The 27,600-nt window shown below is 41.7% G+C and overlaps 1 protein-coding gene across 4 annotated transcripts in view; it reads right to left on the reverse strand.

The window, feature by feature from the left end:
• Amot (angiomotin) overlaps nucleotides 1-27,600 on the reverse strand; it is a 59,344-nt gene that overhangs the window by 27,035 nt on the left and 4,709 nt on the right. For 2 of the 4 annotated variants that reach the window (XM_036174539.1, XM_036174542.1), the window contains exons 2-7: nucleotides 24,024-24,094; nucleotides 17,225-17,373; nucleotides 14,237-15,170; nucleotides 7,441-7,882; nucleotides 3,515-3,659; nucleotides 3,043-3,135 (exon numbers count right to left, since the gene is read on the reverse strand). In XM_036174539.1, the coding sequence (XP_036030432.1) occupies nucleotides 3,043-3,135; nucleotides 3,515-3,659; nucleotides 7,441-7,882; nucleotides 14,237-15,108 (1,552 nt within the window). In that variant the 5' untranslated portion in view covers nucleotides 15,109-15,170; nucleotides 17,225-17,373; nucleotides 24,024-24,094. Of the gene's footprint in view, nucleotides 1-3,042; nucleotides 3,136-3,514; nucleotides 3,660-7,440; nucleotides 7,883-14,236; nucleotides 15,171-17,224; nucleotides 17,374-24,012; nucleotides 24,095-27,600 lie in introns of all 4 variants that reach the window. The other 2 variants (XM_036174540.1, XM_036174541.1) reach the window with 2 other exon arrangements.

The following is a 27,600-nucleotide window of genomic DNA, read 5'->3' on the forward strand; positions in this document are numbered from 1 at the left end:
TTAGAATTTTATGAGCAAAGACCACGGAAACCTGAAGCTGGTTAGGAAAACCCTGCACTATGATTGATTAATTGCTCACAGCTCAGTATGTACAAATGTGAACGCTAATTCCTGGGAGAGGTACTCATACTGGAACACCCACATTTTTGGAAGTTTTGCCACCAGGTGTTCATCCAGGGTCTCCCTGGAGATCAGAAAAAAAGGAATCTCCTTGCATTATCAGCAGCAGGAGGGGAAAGAAAGCATTTTGAAATCCACCAGAGCACTTTGTTCTTCTCAACACAACCTGCCCTGAGGAGAAACTGTTTAACCAGAATCTAACTTGCTGAAATATTTTGGATAATAACCAGTCTGGACGAAGGATGATAACGTCCATTTTAACATGTTCCAGGCTGGAAAACAAGAAATACCTGGCCCCTATGATCACATTGCAGTAAACAGGTGGGGACTGAGTCACCTTTGTAAAGTTTACAGTGCAAAAGCACAGACTCAATAAAACAAAAAAACTAATCTTAGGGCTAGATACCATTTCACTTGCCACACATCTTATGCTACATCAGAAAGGAGTATTATGCTCAGAATAATACAGGGCAAGTATTATTCAAAGACTTGTCTACTGAAGTTCTTCTTAGCCACTACGTAATTCCCACTATTCAACAACAATAATCAAAATAGCAGGACTGTTTTTAAACAGAAGACAAAATGCTCAGTTTCATAAAAGACACAGCCTGCATCAGAAGCAGATCCAGGTAAGTTAAGGACGTTGGAATGGTCAGATCATATCTTTGAAATGCCTTTGATTAATATGTTTAAGTTTTTACTAAGAAAAAATAGACAGCATGCAAAGACAGGAAAGGTACGTAAGTAGAAAGATGGACATTCTAAGAAAGGATAAAAACACTCTATAAATAAAAAGCACAGATTACATTGCCGTTTCCTTAATCCATATTTGTTAAGAATTCAATAAGATAACATAATATATTTAAATCAAAGAAACATGAAAAAGCATCAACAAAACTTAGTAAAGAGAATGACAATAACCATCACCAGGATTCAATGATGGAAAAGAATCATATTGCTTCAAAATATGTCTTGTATTAAGATGTGACTGATTCTTTTATATTAGCCTTCAGCTAAGTCTCACCTGTAAGAGTAGCAATTTTGTTTCTGAATTTGATACTAAAGTACAGCTACAAGGGACCTTGACCTATAGTTATGTCTCAAGTTTTTCCAGGTACTTCTCCTGTTATCTGGGACAAACCTCATACCAGAAACTCAAAGAAATAGTTTAGATTTGGACCTTTTCCTCATGATGCCAGCATTCCCCACTGTGACATTACATACATCGATCTGAATAAATGTACCTTGAAAAGAAATGAACATTTGCTGAACACTTGCCACGGATCAGGTATTGTGCCGGCTGCATCCTCAGAACAAGGCTATGAACTGTTACTCTTCACTTCTCTATTTGCATATGAGGAAATAGGACTAACTTGCACTAGCTCCCACAACTGGAAAACGAGGGGTGAATTCCATACTCAGGCTCAGCCTATGGAAGCCCCTTCTACTGTACCCAACTGCCTTCTGGGTTAAATTGTTTCCGTCTTTCTGGGGTTGCTGGAGTACACTTCCAGAGAAGGCTTTTCAAAAGTGTTTTCTTTTTTCCTGCTACAGTTCCCACCTCACAGGCCCATTTGGATGCCCAAAGGCAAAAGAAATAAAGGGGTCATAAGGCATGTTTTCTTCCCCACCTAGTTTTAGAATCACTGAGAGCGTTTCACTCTGCTGGTAGTGTTGTTTGGTTTCGTACCTAAGTCCATTTTATAAACCCACAGCAGAGCTCTGTAAGCACCTGAAATAGCATTTCTTCACAGAAAGGAGTGCAAACAAGCAGATCCAGGGCAAGAATCCATATGTTTTGTTTTACTCTGGGAGGCTGCCACCATCTTCCTGCCACTGAACTAGCTTCCAGGGTAACAGTGACACCACAAAAGCAACTTCACAATTTACCCCAGGTTCTGATGACACCGGAAAAACAACATTCCTTGCTCTTAGACTGACAAAGGACTGACTGGGAGGCTCTGGGCAAAAAGGAAGAAAAACTGTTTGGAAGCCAGAGCACAATGACAGAGCAACCCAGGCAGGGAAGAGCATATTGTAAAGGAAGATCAAACAGACTTGTAAAAAGCTAACTGGAAACTGCACAGAATGACATGAAAGGGTCATTGGGAGACCCAGCAAAAATAGAAGAAACTGACAAGTCCCCACCCAACAAGCAGGCCTGCAGTGGGAGCTGCACTGGGGGAGGCTGGGGCAGGGAGAAGCCAAGCTTAAGCGGCTGCACCAACAAGGACACTTCATCTGTTCTCAACCCAATTTATTCTCCCAGTGGACTCAATCTACTAAGAAGTTTTTATTGCTGCTTTTATTATAGCAATTGGAAAGAATTAGGCATTGTCTAGCTGGGTGGAGTCCATTAGGGGCCGATAAAGAAGGGGATTAATTCATTGTTACAGTCCTAGGAGTATTTCCAGACAAAGGAAACAGTATTATGAGGAAAGCATAATTCTGCCCAGCCCCATACCCTCTAACTCTGTGAGCAGAACCATGAATTCAGGTCATAGCGGAGGCCCTTCTTCTCTGGCTATCTTCACAATCTGTCAGTGTGCAATGGTAAATGTTGAATAGGGCAGCCCTGGTACAGGCTGGGGATTCCAAACACGAATTACTGTGCTGCATGTTCATCCCATCTACCAGAGCCAGAATATGGAATCATCTACAACCACCCTTTCATCATTATTAAGGACAATATTCCCTCCCAATGACAGGGATCCGAATGGGCTTTTCTGACTTCGTACAGAGAAGAGTCCTTTGCTGTGACTACAGGTTGTGGCAGCAGCCTTGCTGGTATTTCACAGGAAAAAGATATTCATCCTCTGCTGGTTGTTCTCAAGGGCTAAAGAGAGTCAGGCACCATTTTCATAAACTTTACTTCCACCCGTAGCATACATCCACACCTGCCTGTGGACTTTGCAGACTTACTTTTGGCAAAGAGCTGAGAGATGGTTTTCTTGGTGTCCTCTGACCCCTCGTACTCCTTTTCTGCCAGCTGCTTGTTGGCAGACTCAAGACGTTCTGTGGAATATGAAGAGAATCAAATCAACAGGGCTATCCATATACACTTCTAAGCACATGCTGTCTGTCTTCTAAATACTGGCATTGGCAAAAAGTTCTGCATCTTTTTTGACAAAAAGGTGGCCGACATAGACCTGAGTTTGCAAATGTGAATCTCAAAACAGTACAAGACCTACTAAAGCAAGAGCCAGATGTAGGGACCCATGCTTTCATCCCCACTACTTGGGAGGGTAAAGCATGGGAATTCTGGAGTACAAGGCCAGCATGGAGTACGTAGTAAGGCCTGGGCTAGCTGGAACTATTTAGAGAGACCGTGTTTTGAAAAACAGGCAAATAAACAAACAAACAAACTACAAAGTTAGGTCCACTTGTCCCTCACCTCTCAGATCTCTGTTGAAGTCGTGCATCCTTCGAATCTCACCCTCCAGCTTGTTCCTCATGGCTTTCTCCAGAGCCTCTCTTTTGGAAGATGACTTCACCAAATTCTCATATGCCTCTGAGACTCGCTGGATTTCTGTCTCCACCTTGACATTAAAAAGAAAGATGGTGTTGCCGCTAGGAGTTTAATGGGAAAGACAGTTTAGAACCATATACGCCACACTTCAGTGGCATCTTTTTTCAGAGCTTACATATGGCCAGGAGGCAAGTGTAATACAGTTAAGAACTGGGTTTTTAAGAAAGACTCTCCAAGATCAACGGTGAGCTCAGAAAATGACTCAACTGCTTCATGGGATTTCCTTAGGGCAAATGCAAAGTGTGTGTGTGTGTGTGTGTGTGTGTGTGTGTGTGTGTGTGTGTGTGTGTCTGCATGCATTTCTGTTGGGGTGGAGTTGGGGTTGGGTAGTGTGAGTTCTGCCTTCACGGAAGGCAGTAAGATAAAACAGACATCACAGGATTTTAATTTCTGAACTGTTTTCTGATTTTGAAGATATTAATAATACCATATATTATAGCAATAACTTTATTTTGAAGCCCCCAAAGGACTTCTGTGTGGTTCTCTCATTTTGTCCTGACGTCTGCCTAGATGATATAACTTGCCCCATGTTAGCAGAGAGAGTAGTTTAATTACCTTTCCCAAGTACAAATCAGCAGCATATACAAATCAGCAGCATGTATAACCCCTAAAAACCCAAATTCAATTCACTTTCACAACTATTCAATCTAGAGTCAGCTAGTTAACTGTGATGTGTGCAAACCTGAATGAGAACATCCCCATTATCCTTGCCTTCAGTATAATCAAGTCAGAGAATTTAGGGCAAGGCACAGCTGTAAGGGAACAAGGAACAAAAAGAAATTATCCCTGGTTGGGGGAGGGGAGGAAAATCATTTCAGGGAGAGATGGCATTTAGAGTCAGATCCTGAAAGCTGGATTAAATTTCAATGGGCAGAGGTGAGGGGAAGGGTATTCTATTCTGAGTAAGCAAATGCATTCCCAGAATGACCAGGAGTCTAATTTGGCTGGACACTGTGTGGTAGCCACAGGGAAGCTAGAGGGATATGGCTGAAGATAACTGAAGTCAGGTCGTAAATGGCTTTAAACGCCAGCGTTTGGAATTTATCCTATAATGACCATCGTCTGTGGGAAACTAGTACCGGTTCTAAACTGAAATTCATGATTTGTGTTATTTCACGACACTTCTCTGCAAATCTTATAAAATGAGAAGAAAAGCCAGAATAAGGAAGAAAACAAGAAATTAGACTCCAGAGTTTCTCTGCAACCAGTACAGCTCCCATGCACATGTACTAACCACAAAGATGATTTGCATATAATTTGTATAAGACAAAATAAAGCCCATGGCCTATTAAGCAATTTTCAAATTAAGGCTGACTCCTGTAAGCCACTCTGCATTTCTTCTCAGTTTTCCACTCTTCCCAAACAAAGCTCAGGGTGCTTTAGGGGGCGAAATAAACAGGCGCCCCAATTGAGGATGGGGGAGGAGCAGTGGGGTTACAATCAACTCTGAATCCAGCTGCCCCCATCTTCAGACTCCTGCAAACAAATGAGGCTCACACCACTGAAAAGAGCAGACTTGGAAGTGGTTTGCTCCTTGCAGATGGCACCGAGATAGCAGCACAGAAGGTGAGAACTGGTGAATGGCATTTAGAGACAAGATCTGCAGGGCCTGTGCCTGCTGAAGCTTTTGCATGAAATTCAAGTGCTGGAGAGGAGAAAATAAACATTTCCATTTGAAAGAGCGGGCTTGGTGTTGGTCTGCAAGAGACAGCCAAGAAAGAGAAAGGGAGTGAGGCTTCCTACTTACCACCCAGAAGGGCGCACCTAGAAAGACAGTCCCTTTCTCCATGGGCACAGCCTGCTCCTGAAGGATCTGGTGCTAATCCTTCCCCTTCCCCCTGTGTAGATACCATCCTCTTGCACAGAGCAGTGCAGTGGGGCCTTCTCGGAAAGGCCAGAGCCACTGACTTGGTGTGGGTGATGGATGGGGTGAACAGAGGGAGAGTGGCTGTGAGTTTCAGGGCTTGCTCATTCTACTTTCTGTCCTCAGGAGTCTCCAATGTGCGCTCAAGCTCGTTTCTCAATCTCTCTCTCTCTCTCTCTCTCTCTCTCTCTCTCTCTCTCTCTCTTCCTCTCCTCCCTCCCTCCCTTCTTTCCAGGGCTACATTTTTCTTCTTCTCCCCTTCCTGTCACCTTTTCTCTACCTCAGCATTGGCTTGAACTCTGCTTCTCCAGACACTCAAGCTGAGATGATCGTGGTGATTTTTCTGACAGATGTCTACACAAGGGCCAAACAAACAAAATTCCTATTTTGTTTCCTTCACTAGTCACACTCCTAGTGTCACCAGGGATCCTTGACAAAGAAGATCTGAACTCAGTAACCAGTGATTATGTCAAAGATGAGGCCAGGCCGAACGAAATGAAAAGTTAGAGGAGCTCTAATCAGCTAAACAGGGTTTCCAGTCAATGGACAAAATTCATGTGCAGCATGAATGCAATGTGAGAGAGGGGTGTTGGCAAACTGGGAAGAAAGAAAATATAAAATCAAAACAAAGTAATTAATAGCTCTCAATCCACCCTGGATTTGAGGAAATTGAGAAAGGGGGCATCTTTTTCACTATATAAAAACCACTTAAATATGGAAAACTAACTTCTCTCCTCCTTTAGGTAAACGATCTGGTGTTGGCAAATTCTTAACTTCATGCAGGCCCCTGAAATTCCCATTCTGGTTGTCTCCTAGAGACAGAGTTTCTGAACAACATAAGGCAAATGTCCTTCCCTCCCCACCTTCAGCCTCAACTTCTTGACCGGTTTGTAAGGAGATCATGCCACATGAGCTAGCTCCTCCTGGTTAAAAGCTACAAAGAAGCTGCCAAAGGCCTAACTCTCTTCACTAATAGCCACTAAGGCAAGAGCTGAGGTTTGGGCCTCAGGGCACTCAAAAGCTGAAGTCCCAGCTGCGGCAAACAGTGCTGCCGGCGGGGGAATAGGGAAGAAGGGAAGAATGGGAACTGGGGACACATACTTCTTTTTCTATTTCCTCTGCCTACGGCTGTCACCTGTCACCCAGCTGTGGCGCTAAGCCTCTTTTGTGTGACCCCTCAACACACACACAGAGAGAAAGAGAGAGAGAGAGAGAGAGAGAGAGAGAGAGAGAGAGAGAGAGAGAGCGCGAGCAGATGTTGAAGTGGATCTGTAGAGAAGGGGAGGAGGGCTAGTGTCGAAGAAGAATTAGGGAGAGAACTCCCACAAGGAAGAGCACACTGTCAGCCTTTTCCTGACCCGTACAAAATCTCAGCTGCTGCTGGGATCTGTCTAGAAACTATGAACTATGGCTTTATATTTTTGATTCAAAATCATATGGGGAAAATATAAGCAAGACAAAAAGCCTTTAAATGCTGGCAGGTTTTCCATGAGCACAGGCCTTACTAATATTCTTTATAAAGAAGTATATCTGCTAACTTTTAGAACAGAACAATGAACCACGTTTTCTTAAGGGTTATAGAGTCTGGGACATCTATAGTATTTTTCTATCAGTATAAATGTAAAATGGTACTTCTCTTAAAGAAAAAGGGGTACAGAAGCCAGCAGTGAGTGTGAATATGATGAAAATGTCATCATAAAGTCCATTGTTTCGTATAATGAATTTATGACAATAAAAAAGAGAAAAAAGTTAGTTATCCTAGACAGACACAGCTTTTCTCAAGTTTGACCAACATCAGAAGAAGAATCTCCAAGATCTACCCATGCAAGATGGCCAACACACACAGATGAAACCTTTATATGGGTATTTAGCAAGTCCCACTAGTAAGATCCGAAGAAATCTTTACAGACCCTCAAGGGAGCCATACCTTCTGTAGTCTTGCCACTTTCTCATAACATCCATCCAACTCATGGCGCAGGTTCCGATTCTCATCAGAGAGGATCTCAACCATCTGCTGGGCTCTAGAGACGATAGCAAAAGGGTCAGCTGGCATGGGCTGATAAGAAGCAGACTGCTGAGCCCGAGGCATGGCTGGGTAGGCGTCTCCTGGCTGCTGCTGTGGTGCTGGAGGAGGCAGGGCAGGCTGGGAGAGCCGGTGGCTCGGATTGGAATGAAAATGTTGCTGCTGCTGCTGCCTCGGCAGGTGAGTAGAGTGTTCCCCTTGGTTTGAGACCAAGGCGTGTTGAGCAGGAGACAATCTAGTAGATTGTGGAGACTGCAGCAAGGGACCGCCGGATGTCAAGGAAGATGTTGGGCTGTGAGGCTGAGAGTTCCTTGCTGACAAAGACAGCGAGATGTCCTGTGTTGTCCTGAAAAACACGTAAGGCAAGCTCTGGTTAAGTTCACCACCAAGGCACAAGGAAACGACAGAGGGAGATCCCCCCAAAACACAGGTAAAATGAGAAGCAAGCAGAATTAGATCCCCACCAAAGAACTCTAGAGTTCACTCTTACCGAGACATTTTGTGACTCTGTCCAAGAGCTACTGCTCACTAGCTATGATCCCCTTGGAGGTGAAACCAGATAACCTCTGAGGCAAGTATGGAAATCTTAAGATGGCTATCTCCACATTCATTGCTCAGTCGTTTAAAATTCCTCTCTTACAATGTAATGCTCATGTCCTGACTGAAAACTGAACCTGTCTGAAAAACACTTTACGTATGCAAAGACTTCAGTTTAGAGAATATGTTTACTTGGTTACTTAAAACAGACGGTCAGTTGCCTTTCATCTTCCTATCTGTGACTACCTTTGATAATTCATACACTTAAGAATTAATCAGAGATATGAGGACATTTATTAAATTTAAAACGCCAAATAATTATTGTTCATTTCAGTTATCAATTTAATAATACATATTAAGGAGCAATATGGAGGCTTGGAGAAGTTATAGGCAACACTATTGTACTATTTATAATACACTAAATCACAACATTTAGGAATTAGAAATTCTTTTATTGGACAGGGTGAAACTAAAATTCAGATAAGGAAAGAGATGTGCTGAGGGCATGGGATGCAGTGCAGGGCTGAAACGCAAGCTCATCCTGAACAAAACAAACAGAAAGAAAGAGAGAGAGATTTTTGGAGAATGAATTATGGTGGTAGTGGTAGTGTCCCACTCCCATCTTCTGGCACCATTAATTTCTAAGCAGTGCTGTACAAATCCCCAACCTATTGCTTATAGAATGTTTCAGAAAGAAAGTCTTGGTACATTTTTTAATATGGTTTCTGATTTTTGGTACCTAATTATTAGATACAAAATATTAATACCAAAGTACAAATGATTTGTGTATAACTATTAACTAAAACAATCAAAGTATATGGATGTGTCACACCCCACCATCACCACTAACAGGAAGTGTGTATGTCTGTGTATACTGAAGGCAAAAAGATAATTTACCATCCCCTAGCGCAGGCTGAACTCTGTATGTTCCTGAATTTCTCAACTCATGGAAAACAGATGGCTAAGAGCATGATTTAGATCCCAACAATGGGACTCCAGAGTCTTTGATTACTACTTACTAGCTCTGTGCAACCTTGTTCAAATTACTTAATATAGAAGTTGGAGAGATGTCTCAGTGGTTAAGAGCACTGGCTGCTCTTTCAGAGGACCCAGGTTTGATTCTGAGAACCCACATAACAGCCATGCTGAGGGGACCTGATGCTGTCTTCTGGTGGGCATTAAGCATGCATGTAGAGCACAGACATACACGCAAGCAAATCATCCATACATATAAAATAAGTCCTTCTTAAAAAATGTATCTTACTGGGCATAATTGCATACGTGAGTCCCAGTACTCACAAAGCAGAGACAGGCAGATCTCTGTGAGTTCAAGAGAAGTCTGGTCTACATAGTGATTTCCAAGACAGCCAGGGCTGCCAATGAACTGCAAAAATACTGGGATTGTCACACATTTTGATTCAATATGAAATATAACTTTTTATCTACCAGTGAGATATGTTGACCTTGTTAGTATCTTCCCAATGGAATACCCTGTTAATCTTTGTGCTAATTTGCATAAAATTATTGATAGAAATTGGACAAATGACCAGAAGCAATTAACTTTTCACTAGTAGTCCAGACACTTTAACACAGTTCTCTCACACACACCCCAGTGACCAGCATCCCCAAGAGCTCCTCCCTGTTTACAACTACCAAATCATTCCAAATATTTGCTCATGGACACATCCAATGACCTTGATATTTACAAAAGTATTCAAACCTTTTCATACCCTGGGGTCTGTCCCACCATCCCACACACATACCTCTAGCATACAACACATTCTTCCAATTTTATACACATCACTGGAAACAATTGTTAAATATTCAAGAAATCAGGTAAACTACTTGGGCATAAAAGAGATGACATACTATTCAAGACTACAACTGGAAAATTGATGCCATATATAAACCTTTCTCTCCAAGAGCTCAAAACACTCAGTTGTTCTAAAGCCTGGGGTAGATTATGAACTTGTTTCCATTCTGTGGACCTTCACTTTCCATACAGGTAAAAACAATTACGTGTTCCCTTTCTAAGAGCTGTTTCAATTAATGTGTAATACAGAGGTAGAATGCTCTGTCATTTGGGAGGAGGGGGGCTTTGAATCTCTTGAAGAGAAAGAGGGTCTTAAATTTCATATTCTCCAATCCTACTTCCAAAGTCAAAGGGAAAAAAATCACAACACTATCTTTTGCCCTTATTCTCAGGATTTTGAAGTCCACTGCCTGGGAGGTACTCGCTCTAAAAGACTGAACACAGAGTTTCAAACTGGGCTTCCTCTCCACAGCTCCCCTGGGAGCTTATCAAGCAAAGGGGGCCTTTTTCTCAAACCGACTTAGGCATCTGCCTCCCTCCCTCCCTAAAGGGTAAATGGCCTGTCAAAGGCCCTGGACAGTGCACAGCTTCTCAGGGGTCTAGAAAAGGATACTGCAAGGTTTCCGGAAGGTCTCTGGGGTCAGATAAGCCCAGGATGAAGATAAGCGAAAACAAAGCAGCTGCCCCTTGACTCCCCAGGCTACAAAAGGAAGCAGAGTGCTGGAAAAACCAGAGCAGTCCTTCACTGGCAGATCTACAAACTTAAAGTAAAGGCTTGGGGTAGTCGGAAAAAGTAGAGAAATGCTTCAGGCAAAGGAATTCCATCTGAGCTTCAACATCTGCCTGCCACCATAAGGCAGAGCGACATTAACACCGGAATAAGGTTCCCTCTGAGAACAGGGTGCTCAGGGAAGAAGACACAGGTTAAAGAGAACTCTGGCCTATGTCAGAGGAAACAAAAGCACCCTAGAGATTAAATAATAAAAGAAAGAGTAATGATAGCAATAAAGTGGCAGCCGTGAAAGCTCTCCAGGTCCTTCCACGGCAGCTGGAAACACTCCCCAGTGACATAAGGAACTGGGGACAACAGGCCACAGGAGACAATAGAATCACATGATCCCATGGACAATCTGATTGGCCTCTCTGCCCCTTCTCCCCAATACCCTGCTCCTTCCTAAGACTCATGGGCTACTAGTGCTCTGCAGAAGAGGGGACTTGGCTGAGAGAGGATATAAAAAGGGAAAGTAAAATACACACATACACACTTAACAAACACAGACCTTTCCACCCTGCTACCTCCATGCCTAGGGTCCCCATTCTCTTTGGTCACATTCACATGCACACCCACCTACCCACATGAGTATAAGTACTCCCCCAGCCCCTTTCTCTCATCAGAGCAGGTGTCACTAACAGCCTATACAGCCAGCTTCTCACCACTGAAATGGTGCCTCTCCCAGGCTCTGGGACAGTGAATGTGAGTCGTAGCTTGTGAATAATTCTGGGTTGTTCCAATTGCACAAATAGCTCTGTTCTGAACTACAGATTTAGGTCACCCTGAGATTCTGTTCAACAAGCATTTCAAGAAACCTCAGATCTGGGCATGATTTCAATAATTGAAAGGGGGTGGCTGCTATATAAACAGAAATGATTTCATTTTTTAAAAGCACTTGATCAGTGTATAAACCCAAGATGCAAAAGGGGTTCAGTACGCAGAAAGACCAAGATTTAGACATTTAAAAATCCTTCACATGGCTGGGCCTTATTTCCCATCTGGAGTTCTGAACATTCAAGCTATTTATTTTTTTTAAGTAGGGAGGAGGGCATGGGGATGATGAAGTAATCAAAGAATTGTTTATAACATTTTGTTCGTTTTAACAGCGAATCTCCAAAATTTCACTGAATCTCTGAAGGCAAATGAAAGTGGTGTTTTCTTTTTAACAGCAGTTTGTTTTGTTTTTGTCTTGTTTTTTTTTTTAAAAACTTACGTTTTATCCTGATCTGTCATTTGTGGTTTCAGAATTAAGAACATAGGCTTTCTATTTTTTTTTAAGTTGTTGTTTTTTTGTTGTTTTTTTTTTCCTGCAAGAAGCTGCAGCTACTTGGGAAGATATTCACAAGCCATGCAGGAAATAAAGGAGGAAAACGTGTCAGCACTTAAAAGCAGTAGACTTCTGGAAAGCTGTTGGACTGCCTCTTTTTGCCAAGGATCTGTCAATAGGTGCCCCTCCTCCACACAGGGCATGCGAGATGCTTTGAGACAGAATTTATCTGATGTATACCCAAACTTCCAATGGAACACCTCTAGCTTCGGCGATTTTATTATTTGTCCAGCATATCAAGCACACTGTTCCTGTCCCACAGAGAAGTAACTGTTAGAGCATACCTGTGTGTTAAAATACTGCTCAAGGGCTGGGGGTGGAGCTCAGTGGAAGGGTGCTTGCTTAGCATGCTGGAGGCCCTGGATTAGATAGATGCCCAGCATAGCCAAAAACAAACAAACAAACAAAAAACAAAAACAAACGTAGGTAGGTCAGCATGGGCTTTGTTGTTTAAAGGGACATAAATAGAGTGAGATCCACAGATAATTTAGAAGGAAGGAGAAAAGATACATATCTTCCTATAAGATATATGCAGCTTAATTTCTCTGGTTGTTTAATCAGTATGGGAAGGAAAAACCCCTCTTTGTCTCATTATTTATTTAGGCAGATCAAAGAGCTTTTCCATCTAGCTTCAAACACTGTGGGAGTCATTTCAGATCACAAACAATACTGGTGACTGAGTTCTGAAAATAGCTTTCCTGGGAAGGCGGGCCATGTGCTGAGCTGGGGCTCTAGCTTCAGCTCCACACCCTAGCCAACACACTCTTCCACAAGGCAACTGATCAGACGTCAGCCCATCCACAGGCCAGAAGGGAGGCAATGCCTCAGATGCTTCCATACTGATGGGAAAAGCAAAACAAAAGCTCTAGGCTTCCTTGACATTTTTCTTAGCTTGAATGGATTTCCACTAAGCTGTGCAGTCAAAGGGTTCAGGCCCTCCCTGGATCTTCCCATTTCACTGGGCAGTTGGGAAGTGGATTCTTGCAGTAGTTGAAAGCTGAATGGCCCTGTTCTGATCCCGTTTCCTGTTCTGAGATGATTATCAAAAGTTAGGCTCCTGTCTTCTGAAAACTTCAGAGGAACTTACAAAGGGTTAAGAAATCACCCTGGGTTAAGGAGAAAAAAATCCTAAACCGGTAAGACAAGGGGAGGAGCCTAAAATGAATTGCCTCTGGACAAAAAAAAAAAAAAAAAAAATCAGGACCTGGAGGGGAGAAAAGAAATACCAGGAAATGCTAGGTAACTTCTCTTACCTCCACCCTACTCCACCCCAAGTGCCTTACCTCCTGCGTCACCAACTTCAAGCCAGGAGGTTCTTTCCCAAATGAATGAATGGACAAGAGGCAAAGAGGAAGATACCAATGAGATCACAGTCTTGGACTGTGAGCCACCCAGGGCTTCAATGCCTATGGACACCCACCATTACCTTAACACTGGAAAGAGGCCAGGATGCCACTCATACTGTTCCCATTGCTGCCATAGTTTAACCCTTCCCCTGCGCCATGACCTAAAAGTCTACCAAACAGTAATAATACAAATAATAAAAAAGAATCTTAGGATTGGGTGAATAATCCAAATGACAATGGGTGCTGAATGATTAAGAAATCGGTTTAGGAAGAAGGAAATATACAACACAGAAGTGATGGGAGTAGTTTTCCACCTGCATTTTAGCATCTGGAAGAACTTCTACAGAGATAACGTGAATTTAACCTAGATTGTTATAAACAGGAAAGGCAGCTGCCTAACAAACTCTCTACAGAAGAACCAAGAAGCAGTTTAGGCATTTCCTGAAACAGGACCTGAAGTTCAAGGAACATTCTGAATAGATACATGTGTATAATTCTTCTTCCAACAACAATCATGTCTCCCTGGCTGTTCAGTATTGAAAAGTATTACAATAATTGTCTGAGAAAGGGCAACTAACAGGAAACAGATAGATTGGTTCACACATAAGAGTGATTTGTGAATTATGGAAGTGATAAGATTTTGCAGACTTATAAAAGTCCAAGATAACTTGCTTCTGCTTTTTAAGAAAGGCCTTAAGAACTCGGAAGATTAGAAACATTGACCCTTCTTCCAGAATCCTACGAGGCAAGAGCAAATCAACACTAAAATAAAGCATTTCTCTTCTTTTCAGCCACTGGGCAGTTTATTATTATTAAACACCTGCCCATTCCTTCCCTTTCCCAACAGGCAGCAGAAAAGGCTGGTTGGGGATGAGGCCAGGAAATGACAGAAAGGGAACTCTTACCTGGCTGCCCCATACTCAGGGGGGTGCTGATATCTCATCAGTTGCCCCTCTGTTCTCCCTGGCTGGTTCAGGCGATGCTCACTATAGAAGTGCCCTGGCTCTTGGGGCTTGCACACTACAGACTGGGATGGCATGCCCTTGAAAGGATATTCTGGTGGGGGGCCTCGGTGTTCCATGCCCTTCAGACTATGTTGGTTGGGAGGTGGCCCTTGAGCTTTGTAGAATTCACTGGAACTGGTAGGATTCTTGTAGAGGTCACTGGGTTGTGGCGGGGAGAGGGGAGCACTGGTAACAGGTGGGTGGGCTTTAACTCCACTGGTGGCCAGTGACATCTGCATTAGTCTTTCACTCAGGGATCGGACATGCCCTTGCTTAAGATCTCTAAGTCCTTCATCTTGGTGCATCTTCCCAGGATTGAGTCGCTGAACTGATGGGCGTCCCTCGGTTCTCATCTTCTGGTTAGTGACTCCTGTGACATAGAAAGCAGCCCCAACACTAGCATGCTGTTGGCCCCTGAAGTATTGGGACTGGACCTTGGCTTCTTCATAGGTTGGGAGTTCCTCATTATTCTGCATTCGAGGGGACAGCTGCTTCTCCATGTTGACGTTTTCTGACTGGATTTCCTGGCCCTGGGGTTCTTGCCGAGCAGGGTGTGCCACAAGCTGCTGGTGGTGATCCTGGGGACTCAACACATCACTCTGAGGGACTGGGTTCCCACTGCCAGTAGAGAATGGAGGGCTATTCCCTGTGGCTTGCTGGTGTATGGCAAGCAGATTACGATTCTCACTGGGATTGCCATAGCGAAGCTGCTCTTGAAGCAGGCGTTGCAATACCGTCGTTCCTCCACTTGGTTGCTCTTCAGAATTTCTCATCTCTAGAGCTGGCGGTGCTTTGTGAAGAGAGAGAGAAATGGGGCACTTGGGCTGCCCTTGACCTGAGAAGGGGAAACAGGAAGCTTAACATCCAGCTGATGTATTAATCAGTCCTCTAAAGGGGAAGAAAATGTGTTTTTGAAGGGGAGGAATCCATTACAGAAACAAAACAGAGAATTGTATTCATAAATCATAGATTAATTCCATGCTTATTGTCTTTAGCAATGATATGTTGAGGAACATTTAGGCCAAAAAGTTGTTTCCTCTTTTACCATGATCTAACTAATCCTGACTTAATTTCTAAAAGGAATGGGCAAAAAAGGGGCAGCCAAGCAGGGTGATCAGAGTGGGCAATTTTCTAAGACCATTAAAAGGTTCATCTCTCTGTACTCTAAGTTAAAAAATACAAGTCTCATGCTATGGAGTTGAAGACAAAGAAGTGGGCAAAGTTACCCCCTAAACAGGATTTATGAATCAGTTCAGCATGTGATAGAAGAAATAAAATACAAAATAATAACTTAAACAAATACTGAATAAAGAAAGCCTAGCTGGCACCAAGCATAAATGAACCCTGCCTCAATGTTATTTTTTTCTCACATTGCCTGTAACTCTGAAACATAATCTTAAAGAAAAAAAAAAAACTTTTCAGCATCCATTTTGGATCTTCTATGATTTAATTAATAAGAAAATGGCTTTGAACAAGTATTACTGACACGTTTCTCTTTAGGCCATCCAAGGATAGACACAAAGATAGTTTGCTGTTGTTGTTAAGTAGGACAAGCAGGTAGGGGGAAGTACCTCTTCAATTTTAAATATTCCTCTGGCAGCATTTAGAAACTGACAAATCAAAGTCCATCCTTCTGAAACAAGTCCAATGACCATGTCCCTGACTACCTCCTTCAATTCTTCTAAAGAACTAATATGGATCTTGCAAAATAGATAGCAGCAGGACAAATTAAGATTCATATCATAATCATACTACTGTATACAGGGTAACCTAACAGTATTCTTTTTTTCACGAGGTCTATTTTCTCATCTGAAAAATTGAATGGCAAGTCACATGCACCTCCCCTTCTCTCCTGACACTCTACTGCACGTATCAATTTATCAGACACTCAAAGACTCTTTGGAAAGAATCTGTCATGCTAAATACTACAAGTAAACAACAATGCTAAACAATGAAATTTTCATTGCATAGATTTGCATAGATCTGAAGGAACTTGGTGTGAATGGACATATCACACACAAAGTCACTGTAAGGATCTACCTACTGAGTGTGGGGTTTCTGAATAAAATTTCTACACTCTACCTACCAGGTTTTTAATCTCTATGATATAAAGTCACCTCCAAGCTCTCCGCAAATCCCTTTCCTTAGTGCTGCAGAACATCCAGACTGTGTACAGCAGATGGACATGCTCAGCCTCTGGATTTTCTTATTTCTTGATTGTTATCACTACTTGCCTTCCAACTGTTCTAAAGAATAATCTGACCCAACAGTTTCTCTTCCAAAAGCATGTTTCATTATTATTTATTTAGATAAGCAATTATCTTATTGATGGATTTGTTTTGTAATATTAGAAATGAAACTCAGGGTCACAGGCATGCTAGGCAAGAACTCTACCTCTGAGCTATGTTCCCAGGTCGAGAAGCTCTTTTTATATCTCATCCATATTTTGGGGGGAAGTGTAAGCTAAACACCCAAAGGCTAACTAACTTAGCCTGTAATCATATTTCTCTCCACTCCAGTGACACGCTTCGCTTCTTAGATTTGGACTGAGACTCAAATGTAAAAATCTTTTCTGTTGCCTGAAATTAGACAGATGACTACCAAATTCTTTTCTTCTAGCAAAAAAAAAAGGGTGGAAACAAGAATGTTTGTAGTTAAAACAAATATCACTTCCAACCCTCTCCCGCAAGGCAGGAGAATGTAGACATTGACCTGTCCCAGACCCCATACCTTCAAAGGTATGCCACCCCCTCCCATGCCACACCCGTCCATCCAGCACGCACACAGGCAAGCGCTCATGTGGGTCAGCACACAGAAATGCAGGTCCCACGTGCTGAAGGGCAAGCACCGGCACACACGCGCACACATATGCACACCAGTGGTTCATACCTATTTCTGCTTTCTTTTAGGCTTAAAGCCTTGATCAGGATAGGGAACTCTTGCTTATGAGCAGCTCCAGAAACCGCAGCAGCAGATTCCCTCTCCCCTAACACTCAGGTGCAGGGTAAGCGCCGGCAAGTGTCCAACCACTGGTCACTCTGAAATGTTCAGGAAGGGTAGGGAGGGAGAAATAAAAATGTCGTTTCTAAGTTGCCACCAAGAGCTGGCACTTAAGCAAACTACTCCTTCCAAGGGAAAGCCTTGTCCCATGTTGCTTGGCTTATAAATAAGGGGTAGATTCTATCTCCACTAAGGCAGAAAGCAAACCCCACTGGCCAGCAGGTTTGTACAAGAGGTCATTCCAGTCTCCAAGAGACACGAAGGCTAAGGTGTGACCCTGGAAAGGGCTGCTGTGTTCAAGTCTCACAGCTGTGGAAAGCCATGCCTATTGGAACCCTAGGTGGTGGTAAATAACCACAACCATTGTTACCTTAGGGACCAACATTCAGTCGGTGTCAGTAGCAAGACAGAGTCATGAGTTTTAACTGACTTACAACCAAAAGGGAAGGCAGAAATCGTAAGTTAGATCTGGGGTCAAAAAAGACTGCTAAATATCAAACTCCTGATTCGACTGCCTCAGTCTCAGATGGGCAGAAGAAAAACAAAACTTCAGCCAAGTCATTTAATATTTATTGAATATTGACCATTCCAGACATTTGCCAGCCTCGTGCTAGACACAATGAGTCATACAGAGATACACAAAACACAGATCCTGCTCTCGTGGAGCTTACAGTCTGATCAACAGCCCATCACCCTTGCAAGAATAGGAAAGCTGAACATCCTACCCAGTTCAAAACAGCAGCCCTTCTCCACACAGCAGAATATGCCTCAGTTTGCTTTCTCAGCACTTCCTCTGACCCTGTATCTCAGCGTGGATACTACTCCATTTCAATTGGAGATGAGATACCAACATCCCACAGATATGGATGAGATCATCTTCATTCACAATTTCTGCTTTGAATCCCTCTAAAAATCCTTCCGAGTCCAACCAATGCTATTGTAAAATGTAAGAGTTTGTGTTTAGGTAAGGTTGCACATGGACCACATCCTGGCCCAGCCATGACTCATTCATATCACTTTAAAGGGGAAAAAAAAACACCCTTTAATCCACACCAGAGGCTCTGTGAGAAGCACAGCAATGCAGAAGAAATACATGAGCATCGTTGTATTTTGGGAGCTTTTCCAAAATTTAAGTTTAAAAACATCCACAAAACCACATAGTGATTAATTTAACATTATTTCCTTGCAAGGTTGCCAAAAATAAACTGAGCAGATATAGAGTGAACAAACCCGGAAATTTGTCTTTCCATCTTGTTTTGGTCCAAAGTATAATCATGATCAAAAGCAAAACTGCCTCCAATCTGCAAGGTAATTATTTTAGGGTGTCTCCCCTCATTTCAAAGCAGAGAAACAAGTTTTAATTGGAATCAAAGTTAGACTGTGAATAGAACTATGGTAAATAACTACCATGCTTCTATTGTCCTATTCTGAAGAAAACAATTGTCTGTTTTTGAACTGAAACACTAGAAAAGGGCCCTAGGCTTTCAAATAGAAGCCCCTGGGGAGAAAGTGCCACAGGCTTCTCTAGAACTACTTAAATTCTTCATACTGACTGAGACTGGCTTTCTTCGGACACCCTGATCCTCACTGGAGAAAACCTTACTTAGCCAAAATCTCTTTCCCTCTTAATTTTGTTCAGGTTTTTCCACATCTTTATCAAAACCTAAATCACTTTAAAATACCAACTGGACACCGTGTTCTCCCACTTCCATATCATATCTTTTGGGTTTCCGTTTAACAGGAAAGCAAATCAGCTCAGGAAAAAACCAACCAACCAACCAACAAAAAACTATAGAGTTCTCCCCAGCTTATGGCTCTTTTTTAGAGACCTCCTGTCCATTGGCATGCTAAGGAAAAACATGGCACTATTATTAAAGAGATGATTCTTTGCCTCATGCACAAGAACTGAAATAGGATGAACTCTGCAACCTTTCATTTGCCCACACTTTTAATCATGCCACTGCCAGGAATCTGACATCATCTTCAATCAATAAAATAACCTTGTTGCTCTTGGACAAACAGAGAACCTTTGACATTAGTGGACCAGAGAAGAAAGGTAAGACCTAGCTGTGTCCTTACAAGTGCAGTATCAATGTATGTATCCACTTCTGTAACAAGGCAGAAAGGTGAAGCGAAATTCTTGCTCCATTTGCAGCCATTACTCTCTCCCTATATACACATTAATGAGAGCTCAGATGTTTCCCAAACCAAGACCCAGCAAAATCAACATGATGAGGTGGCCAGAACAAACCATATTTTTGCCCTTCAAATAAATTTTGTAATAAGCCTGTGAGGTCTTCTTTCTTACCTTTCTACTTCCTCCTTCCATTCTGCCCTTTACTACACAAACAAGGATGGAAAAACCTAGTCTAGAAAACTGGTTTCTCTGTTAAATTCGGACCAATCTACTTCATACTTTATTTCTTTCTAGATAAGTGGAAAGCATCCAGGTCAAAATTTCTGTGACTATGTCTTTGTAACTAAAATATCACACACACACACACACACACACACACACACACACACACAACTTCATTAAAAGCAAGAAGCCTGGCCAGGCGGTGGTGGCACACGCCTTTAATCCCAGCCCTCGGGAGGCAGAGGCAGGCGGATCTCTGTGAGTTCGAGGCCAGCCTGTTCTCCAAAGCGAGTTCTAGGAAAGTTGCAAAGCGACACAGAGAAACCCTGTCTCGGAAAAAAAAAAAAAAAAAAAAAAAAGCAAGAAGCCTGAGAGATGGCTCAGTGGTTAATAGCACTGAATGCTCTTCCAAAGGACCAGGGTTCAATTTCCAGCACCCACAGGGCAGCTCACAACTGTAACTCCAGTTCCATGGTATTATACACCATAGGCACTGTATGCATATAATGCACAAATACATACAAGCCAAATACCCATTCAAAAAAATAAATCTAACAACAAAGCCAAAGTAGATTCACATTAAGTTGGGCCACTTAATGGCCTGATCTCTCATTGATACTACCTTTCCCAAGAAACCTTGCAACACAAAACACACACATTCAGTTCTTTGCATAGGATATCACTGAGTGTCACAGGTAATGGGGAAGCTGTAAAAGCATCACAGGCAAGGGCTCTAGAGTCTCACTTCTCAAGTTCAAATCCCAAATCAAGGTCTTCATTAATTGATCTCCTCCGTGTTTTCTTTACCTCTATGGGTCTCTGTGACATCACCTACAAATTAGGATCAGTGGTGTCCACACAACATAAGATTGTTATCAAAATTAAGAGAAGTATTCTATGTAAAGTATAAAGTATGAACCCTTACACACAGTAAAGATTCAAAAAAAGTTAACTATTACTATAATTATGTAGATTTAGTGTTTTTTTTCTAGAATGATTTATGAAAGTTGTTTGATTTAAAGTCCCTATTTGCATCTCAGTTATTGGTGCAGGGTTTATTAAGCCATCAATGGCCAGAATTTGGAAGACTCTTGGGAGATCACTTAATGGCCCACAGTCCTATAACTCACATAAGGTGCTTGCTCTTGCTTAGGAAATTTTTAAAGGGAAGAATGGGCATTGATTCTTTTCTATGTCATTCACTGCCTATATCATGTTGGAAAATTACTGTAAGGCCTTGAAATTTTCAGCTCTTACTGACAATCATGTGAGAAATCCGTTTCTAAAACATTAATTCATTTTAAAAAACCCTATTACATTTTAATTTGTTTATTTTTATCTATCTATGTATTTAGTCTGTGTGTGCGCGCATGTGTGTGGCATGTACACACCAGTGTGGGGCATGTACAGCATGTTGTGCACGTGAAGATCATTTGTCTTCTTCTACCGTGCAGATCCCGGAGAAGGAACTCAAGTCTTCTCAGAGGCAGGTGCCCAGACCAGAATTGTTTTTATCCCACTTACACTTTCTTTCTTTCTTTTAAAAAAAGATTTATTTATTTATTTATTTATTTATTTATTTATTTATTTATTTATTATGTATACAGAAAAGGGTGCCAGATATTGTTACAGATGGTTATGAGCCACCATGTGGTTGCTGGGAATTGAACTCAGGACCTCTGGAAGAGCAGTCAGTGTTCTTGACCGCTGAGCCATCTCTCCAGCCCGCTATCCCACTTACACTTTCGTTTATCTTGCCCTGAAGCAACTGACCCAAACATATTAATGGGCAACAAAGTTATGACACAGACAGTGGAGGGCCAGTGAAACCCTGCCACTCTTTAGTCTCTCATTTACATTCATTTATAAAGAGGATTGTTAGGTCGTGTTTCCCCATCTCGCCACTTAATACCTCAGGAAAACTATAAGGGATCGGCAAAATCAGGATGAACATAAAAGGAAGATTTAAGAATTTTTTAAGAATCTACCTAAACACCCGCTGACTTAACAATCTCCTCCCCACCATGGTACTGTTATTTACACATTATTTTATAAACAACATAAACACAGCATGCAAATATTTATAATAATGAAGATAAATCACTTATAAGTCCACTACTTCAGCATTGTTAATATCTTTGAACATTCTATTTAGACCTTTACAAAGCAATGAAAAACACTTGTTATGTTTTTGGAGACAGGATCTCACTGTGTAGGCCAGACCAACCTGGAACTCACTATGTAGCCCATGCTGGCCTTAAACTTGTGGCAATCATTCTATTCAGTTTACCCAGTGCTGCGATTACAGGTATGAACCACCACAACCAGCACAAAGAAATATTAATATACCCATAATATATAGTAATACAAGCCTTTTACCCATGTTTTGGCATAGACAGCATAACAAATATTGTAATGGTCATGTAAGAGTCCATTAAATGAGTGTATCAAGATGGATTACCCATTTTCCAATTAAGATAGTCAAATAGTTTCCAATTTTGTGCTAGTCTAAATAATGTTATAAAAACATCTTTGTGATTTAACCCTTTGCCATATTTTCGAAAAATATATTTTCTTAATGCTATTAATAAAACCTTAATTCTAATAAATATTGTTTCTTAATGATACAATCCCACAAGTGAAATTAATGGGTCAAGGAGCACAAATGTTTGCAACAATCCATTAAAAATAAATAAACAAACAAAAAGTAGTAAAACACCAAAGCCCATGAAATCTTTCTGTCACTTAATAGAATGTTCTTCTGCCCCGTTTCTCCACCAGGTCAGAGTAGGGCTCTGGGGACACTGAGAAACTAAAGCCAAGAGAAGCAGTGGAGGGCCTCAGTGGCTTTTGAAATGGCAGAGAGCGGAATGTGGGCTCCCCGAGGAATCTAGCTTGCATGCACTTGCCCCAAATTGCCACTTGGCCAAGAAGCTAATTAGTAAGAACATCAGATGGGTGAGAACAGGTTCATGGCCTGTAATGGCTTATATCATCTTTCATTTTTGCCCTTGGAAAGGTCTGCCAGTCAGCTTGAAGACATTCAGTTCTAGTGAGCCAGCCTGTTCCTTTCTGAGAACAGAATTTTTTAGGTTTGAGATCCCAATCTTGAGTGTATCCTAATGGGTGTGTTGCTGTACAAAACTAAATGTAGATGAGCCAGGAGTCTCTGTGCATGCCTCTGTTTGCAGCTTCAATGAAAGTAGCACCTTAAAGGGTGACCTGATTTAATATAATATGAATAAATGCCACCTGTTTAAATGGACAATGTGTTATAGACAGAGGATGATGCACATATTTGACCATAAAAAGCCACCTGCGTTTTAGGTTTTAGGTAGGGAAGGAAGGCAGCAGACCAGAGATGTCCCTGGCTTCTCATGATGGGCATTTCTTTTTTTTTTTTTCACTTCTTTTCCAGAACTCGCAGAGAAATGTAGTTCAGCCACTCCTTCAAAGATTTTCGCTAATCCTTCTCCATTTCTTCCCTGCCCTGAATTCTGCTCAGTCTAGAGAAATGAATTCTGTTCTCTTTATGTCCCTATGGTCCTTTGTATACAGCTCAATTTTAGCACTAATCAAGTGTATTATATACCAATATTTAGTGAGCATTTACTATAGCTAAAAGTGTTTAGCTTTCACTTATACCAAGAAGACATTGGAGTAGAAAAAAGTGACAAATAATCCGAGCTGGGGAAACAAGAGGTCTCAGAAAGGTGAGTCTAATCTAATAGTTGTATAGAACACAGAACTATGAACTATTATCTCTGACAAGGCACTGAATTTGGGGACCAACATTATTTCAAAGACATACTGAAATGTATCTTTGGAAGTCATTGGTATATATTTCAGTGCTAAAGTCACAAGAGAGAGCTGGACCACAGACTCAGAACAGAATTCACTAAGGCCAAAAGAATTATGGACCCTTGAAGAAAATAGTCATTCGAGGATCATGTATGTTCGCAATGGGAAACCAATTCCTCTGTTTGCTCTCAGGTCACCTCCCCTGTATAAATTCAATCAAGCAGACCTTGCTTCAGGAATGTAAGTCCTCTGAACTGATTCAGAGACATACATAAAAGAAGGTAATTCTAGTCATTTGTGCTTCTGAGTGTCCAGGAAGAAGTCACAGCAAGTTGAGCCAGAAATGCTTAAATATGAGATCTTGGAGGTCATGGGATGACTGTATGCTGTTTCTATCCCAGTACCTAACCAGTAACTCGTGTATTTGGTGTGCTCAATAAGTGCATAAAGAGGTAACAACAACTTCCCAAAGATTTTGACAACAGAAGAAAAGGTATAAAAGACAGAGAATACTAACATTATGATTACCTTTAGTTTCTCAGCCTTCTTTCTAAAGAGTCAACGGTTCTTTCTTTCACTTCTGTTAGCCTTTTCAGTAGCTGTGGGTGGAAGGAAAGACAAATGTGATTAACTAACTGCACCAACGTTTCACTGTTGCTCACCAGTAGGGTCAGGATCAGAAACCAAATCTTGTGAGTTCCTGCCCTATGTTCAGGTAAAAGACAAACTTCTTGTCTGGTTTTGAACAAGACAGTTTAAAACAGGAATTCTTAAAATAAGAGAAACTCATTCGAGAAGCCAAATCCCCTCAGCAGTCCAACAGTATGTCTACGTAAGTTTGTTTCATCTACAATAACATATTAAGACATTTCCCCAAGCTAACAGGAAGACTGGCTCTGTCCAACTTTCATGGGTGTTGTGCTGACATAATCCGAGTCCCCCATTTTGCTGTACAACTTGGGAAAGAAGCCCCATTTGCCTTCAGTCATGTTTTTGTGTCTGAGTGGGGCTCAGGTGCTGACTGCAGGTGTGGCATCCAGCAGGTGCATGGATAAGAGCCAGTGTTTTATATCTTCATGCCAAAGAACCTGAGTCACTCTCCTCACACAGAGGCAGCCCCTCCTCCTGCTGCTGATCTGCAAGAACCGCAAACCTAGTTCGACCGTGTTGCCTTGTAGAACTGAATCTAGTCCCTGCCTTCTCAAAGAAGGACTAGAGTAAGATCAGTTACGCCACACATCATATAGCCTAAGCAACTGCTCCACTAACAGAAACTAATGCAAGCATGGCCCGCGGGAAAAGCATCAGGGACCATGTATAAAGAATGACCATCTCCTACAAGCTATGGAGGGAAGGGAGGCTCAAAGTAGACCTTATATTTGATCCCTCTATAGAACACCTATACTTCTGCACATGGCCCTGAAATCTCAGAAGCCAATATTTACTTCCCTAATATAGAAATTATTAGGAAGCTTGTGCTTATGGTTAGCCCCACCCTAACCCTTCCCCTTCCTGCTACCAAGGAAGAAGTGTTTAGCATAGTCACAGAAACAACTGGGTCAGAAAATTTACCACACTGCCCTACACAATCCTAATTGGCAGCCTCCGGCAAAAAAAATGCTCTAGAGGGTAAAGCCGGTCATCAATATTGTTTTAGCTCCAAAAACTGTTTGCTTTAGAAAACAATCTGCTTCTCTCTCTCTCTCTCTCTCTCTCTCTCTCTCTCTCTCTCTCTCTCTCTCTCCCTCCCTTTTCCTCCCTCCCTCCCCATCTCCTCCCCCTAACATATGCATGGACTCAGGCAAACACACACACACACACACACACACACACACACACACACACAGGGATAAACAGAAAAAGAGAGAAGAAAATCATAGAAGAAAAGAAGACAGACTATTACCTTAATAAATGGTGTGTTAATGATCCATTGTATTTCCCCAAATTCACACAGGGAACTCCCATTAGTAAGTTGTGGTTCACAACTCATGAGCCACAAGGTAAAAGCAGATACTAAATTAAAATGGGATCATTGTATAAACGAGTAAAACACAGATCTGAACAGAAAGCCCAAAGGTAACAGTGGGAATTCGATTTCTTCAAAATTGGCAGTCTGACTGATTTTCCTTGTCTGCAATTTCTTTTATCTTAGTTTGGTATCACACGAGAGAGGATGTCACTAATTCAATGCAAATCAGCACATCTTGAAAAAAACTTCAATGAGTAAAGAAGGAGCTAATTCGTTTCCTAACAGGGAAGGTTTAATTGAACTTTTCTCTAACAAAGTTGCCAGGATAACTTCATAAAAAATGTCAGACCTGGCCCATATTTGTATCACCTTAAAATAATTCTCAATACACAGAAACACAGAAACCTGATTTTTTCTTCATTGCTGTTAACACTCAGGCCACTACATTTTCTGATGTCAGCAATCCCCTTCCCACAAATATTCCAAGTATGCACCACCGTCATTCTCCTCTCAATTATGTGGTTTCTCTGCTCCTTTACTGATTGAGTCCAGGCCTCTCAGATAATGAGAAGCATGTGCTGGGAAAAAATGCTCTTAAAAATACATACATCAGTTTCATCTGCATCATAAAGTGGGGAGCCAATCACTTGTCCATATCAAAAGTATCAAAATGTAAAGTTTACTATGGGATATTATAAGAAGGGAAAAGATCAGCCTCAGTGTGTAAAGGTGACTAGTTATTGTAATCTAAAACAACACCAATACATAAAAGGGAGATACCCCCCAAAATCCACCCTTTCTAGCTTGGCCACAGTTATATTTAATGTTATCTTAATGTTGCCTTTGGGGGTATTTAAGTTCTGACATACACATGGAAATGAGCCACGGATTGTAGAGCAAGCATAAATATTCCACCATTAATAAAAACCAGCTGTGCACAAAACACTACAATAGCTGGGTTTCAGTTACTGGCTATCACCAGTATCTGTCACGGGCAAATATTACTCAAAACTTTCTCCCTTAAAACAGACACATCAAAATTTGCTTTACTCAAACAGTTTGAAAGTGCTTTCAAGAATTCACTGGTCACTAGGGTGCATTCCAACTAATGTCTCTTTCTCAAACTATTTTCCTCATCCTGATAGTCACTACTGTCCTTCTATTTTACCTCAACCTATCACAGAGTATGAAAATGTTTAATTATTTAAACATTAAGAGGGTCAATAACACAAATGTGGGGTCAATCTTAATTATACTCAGTAAAGCTAAAGGGCACCAAAGGGCACTGTATACTATAAGAGAGCAAAAGCTCATTAAACACGAACACCTGCTCAGGACCCTATACTAAGCCTGCTCCGCCATCATGCAAGCACCTTTCATCCAATGACCTCAAAGCATATGCCCAATATGAAGCATGCTTAAACACCTCTGTGAAGTATTAATATCCTCTCTTCCCAGAAGGGTAACTGAAGCTTAGAGCAGCTAATTCAGCTCCCCTTGGTCACATGGCAAGTCAGAGAGGGGCTGGGCAGAGAATCCCAAATCCTGGCTCAAGTCACACAGACTAATGCCATTTCAGGCAGCCAGAGAGAGTGAAAGTTACTTCACAAATGTCAAGAGGGGGTGGGGACAGAGAGAGCAGGATTGATTTGCATTAGGAACTATCACCAAGTAAATCCACCTGCGTTTCTTCCCCCAGAAGCACAAAGTATGAAACCTATGCCTGTACTTCACTTGGAAATGTGTACATGGATTGGACTTGGATTTCGGTATTTATATATTGGCTGAAGAAATTTCATTCAACTTGTGAAGAGCCACTAGTTTACCAGGAATGAGTCTATCAAAAATCAGATACCACACACAGACTATAGCTTATTTATTAAAAGATAACTAAAGGTCCATGAAACTGAAGTTTCTCTGTGTACTAAAGGTCTCAAATAAAAGTGTGTGGACCACTGTACTGTACCTTTATGTGGCGTTCTTAGTTGCCTACAAACTTTAGTTTTCTCGACTTTTCCCCCAGTCTGACAACATTATTTTTGAAGCTACCAAACACGCACCATATCTGGGCTTTCCTGCTCCCCCTTTTCTCATTCTGGATCCTTCACAGTCCACCCAAGTTGACATTATCTTGAG

The sequence above is a fragment of the Onychomys torridus genome, chromosome X (genome assembly GCF_903995425.1).
Source record: "Onychomys torridus chromosome X, mOncTor1.1, whole genome shotgun sequence".
Taxonomy (NCBI): Eukaryota; Metazoa; Chordata; class Mammalia; order Rodentia; family Cricetidae; genus Onychomys; species Onychomys torridus.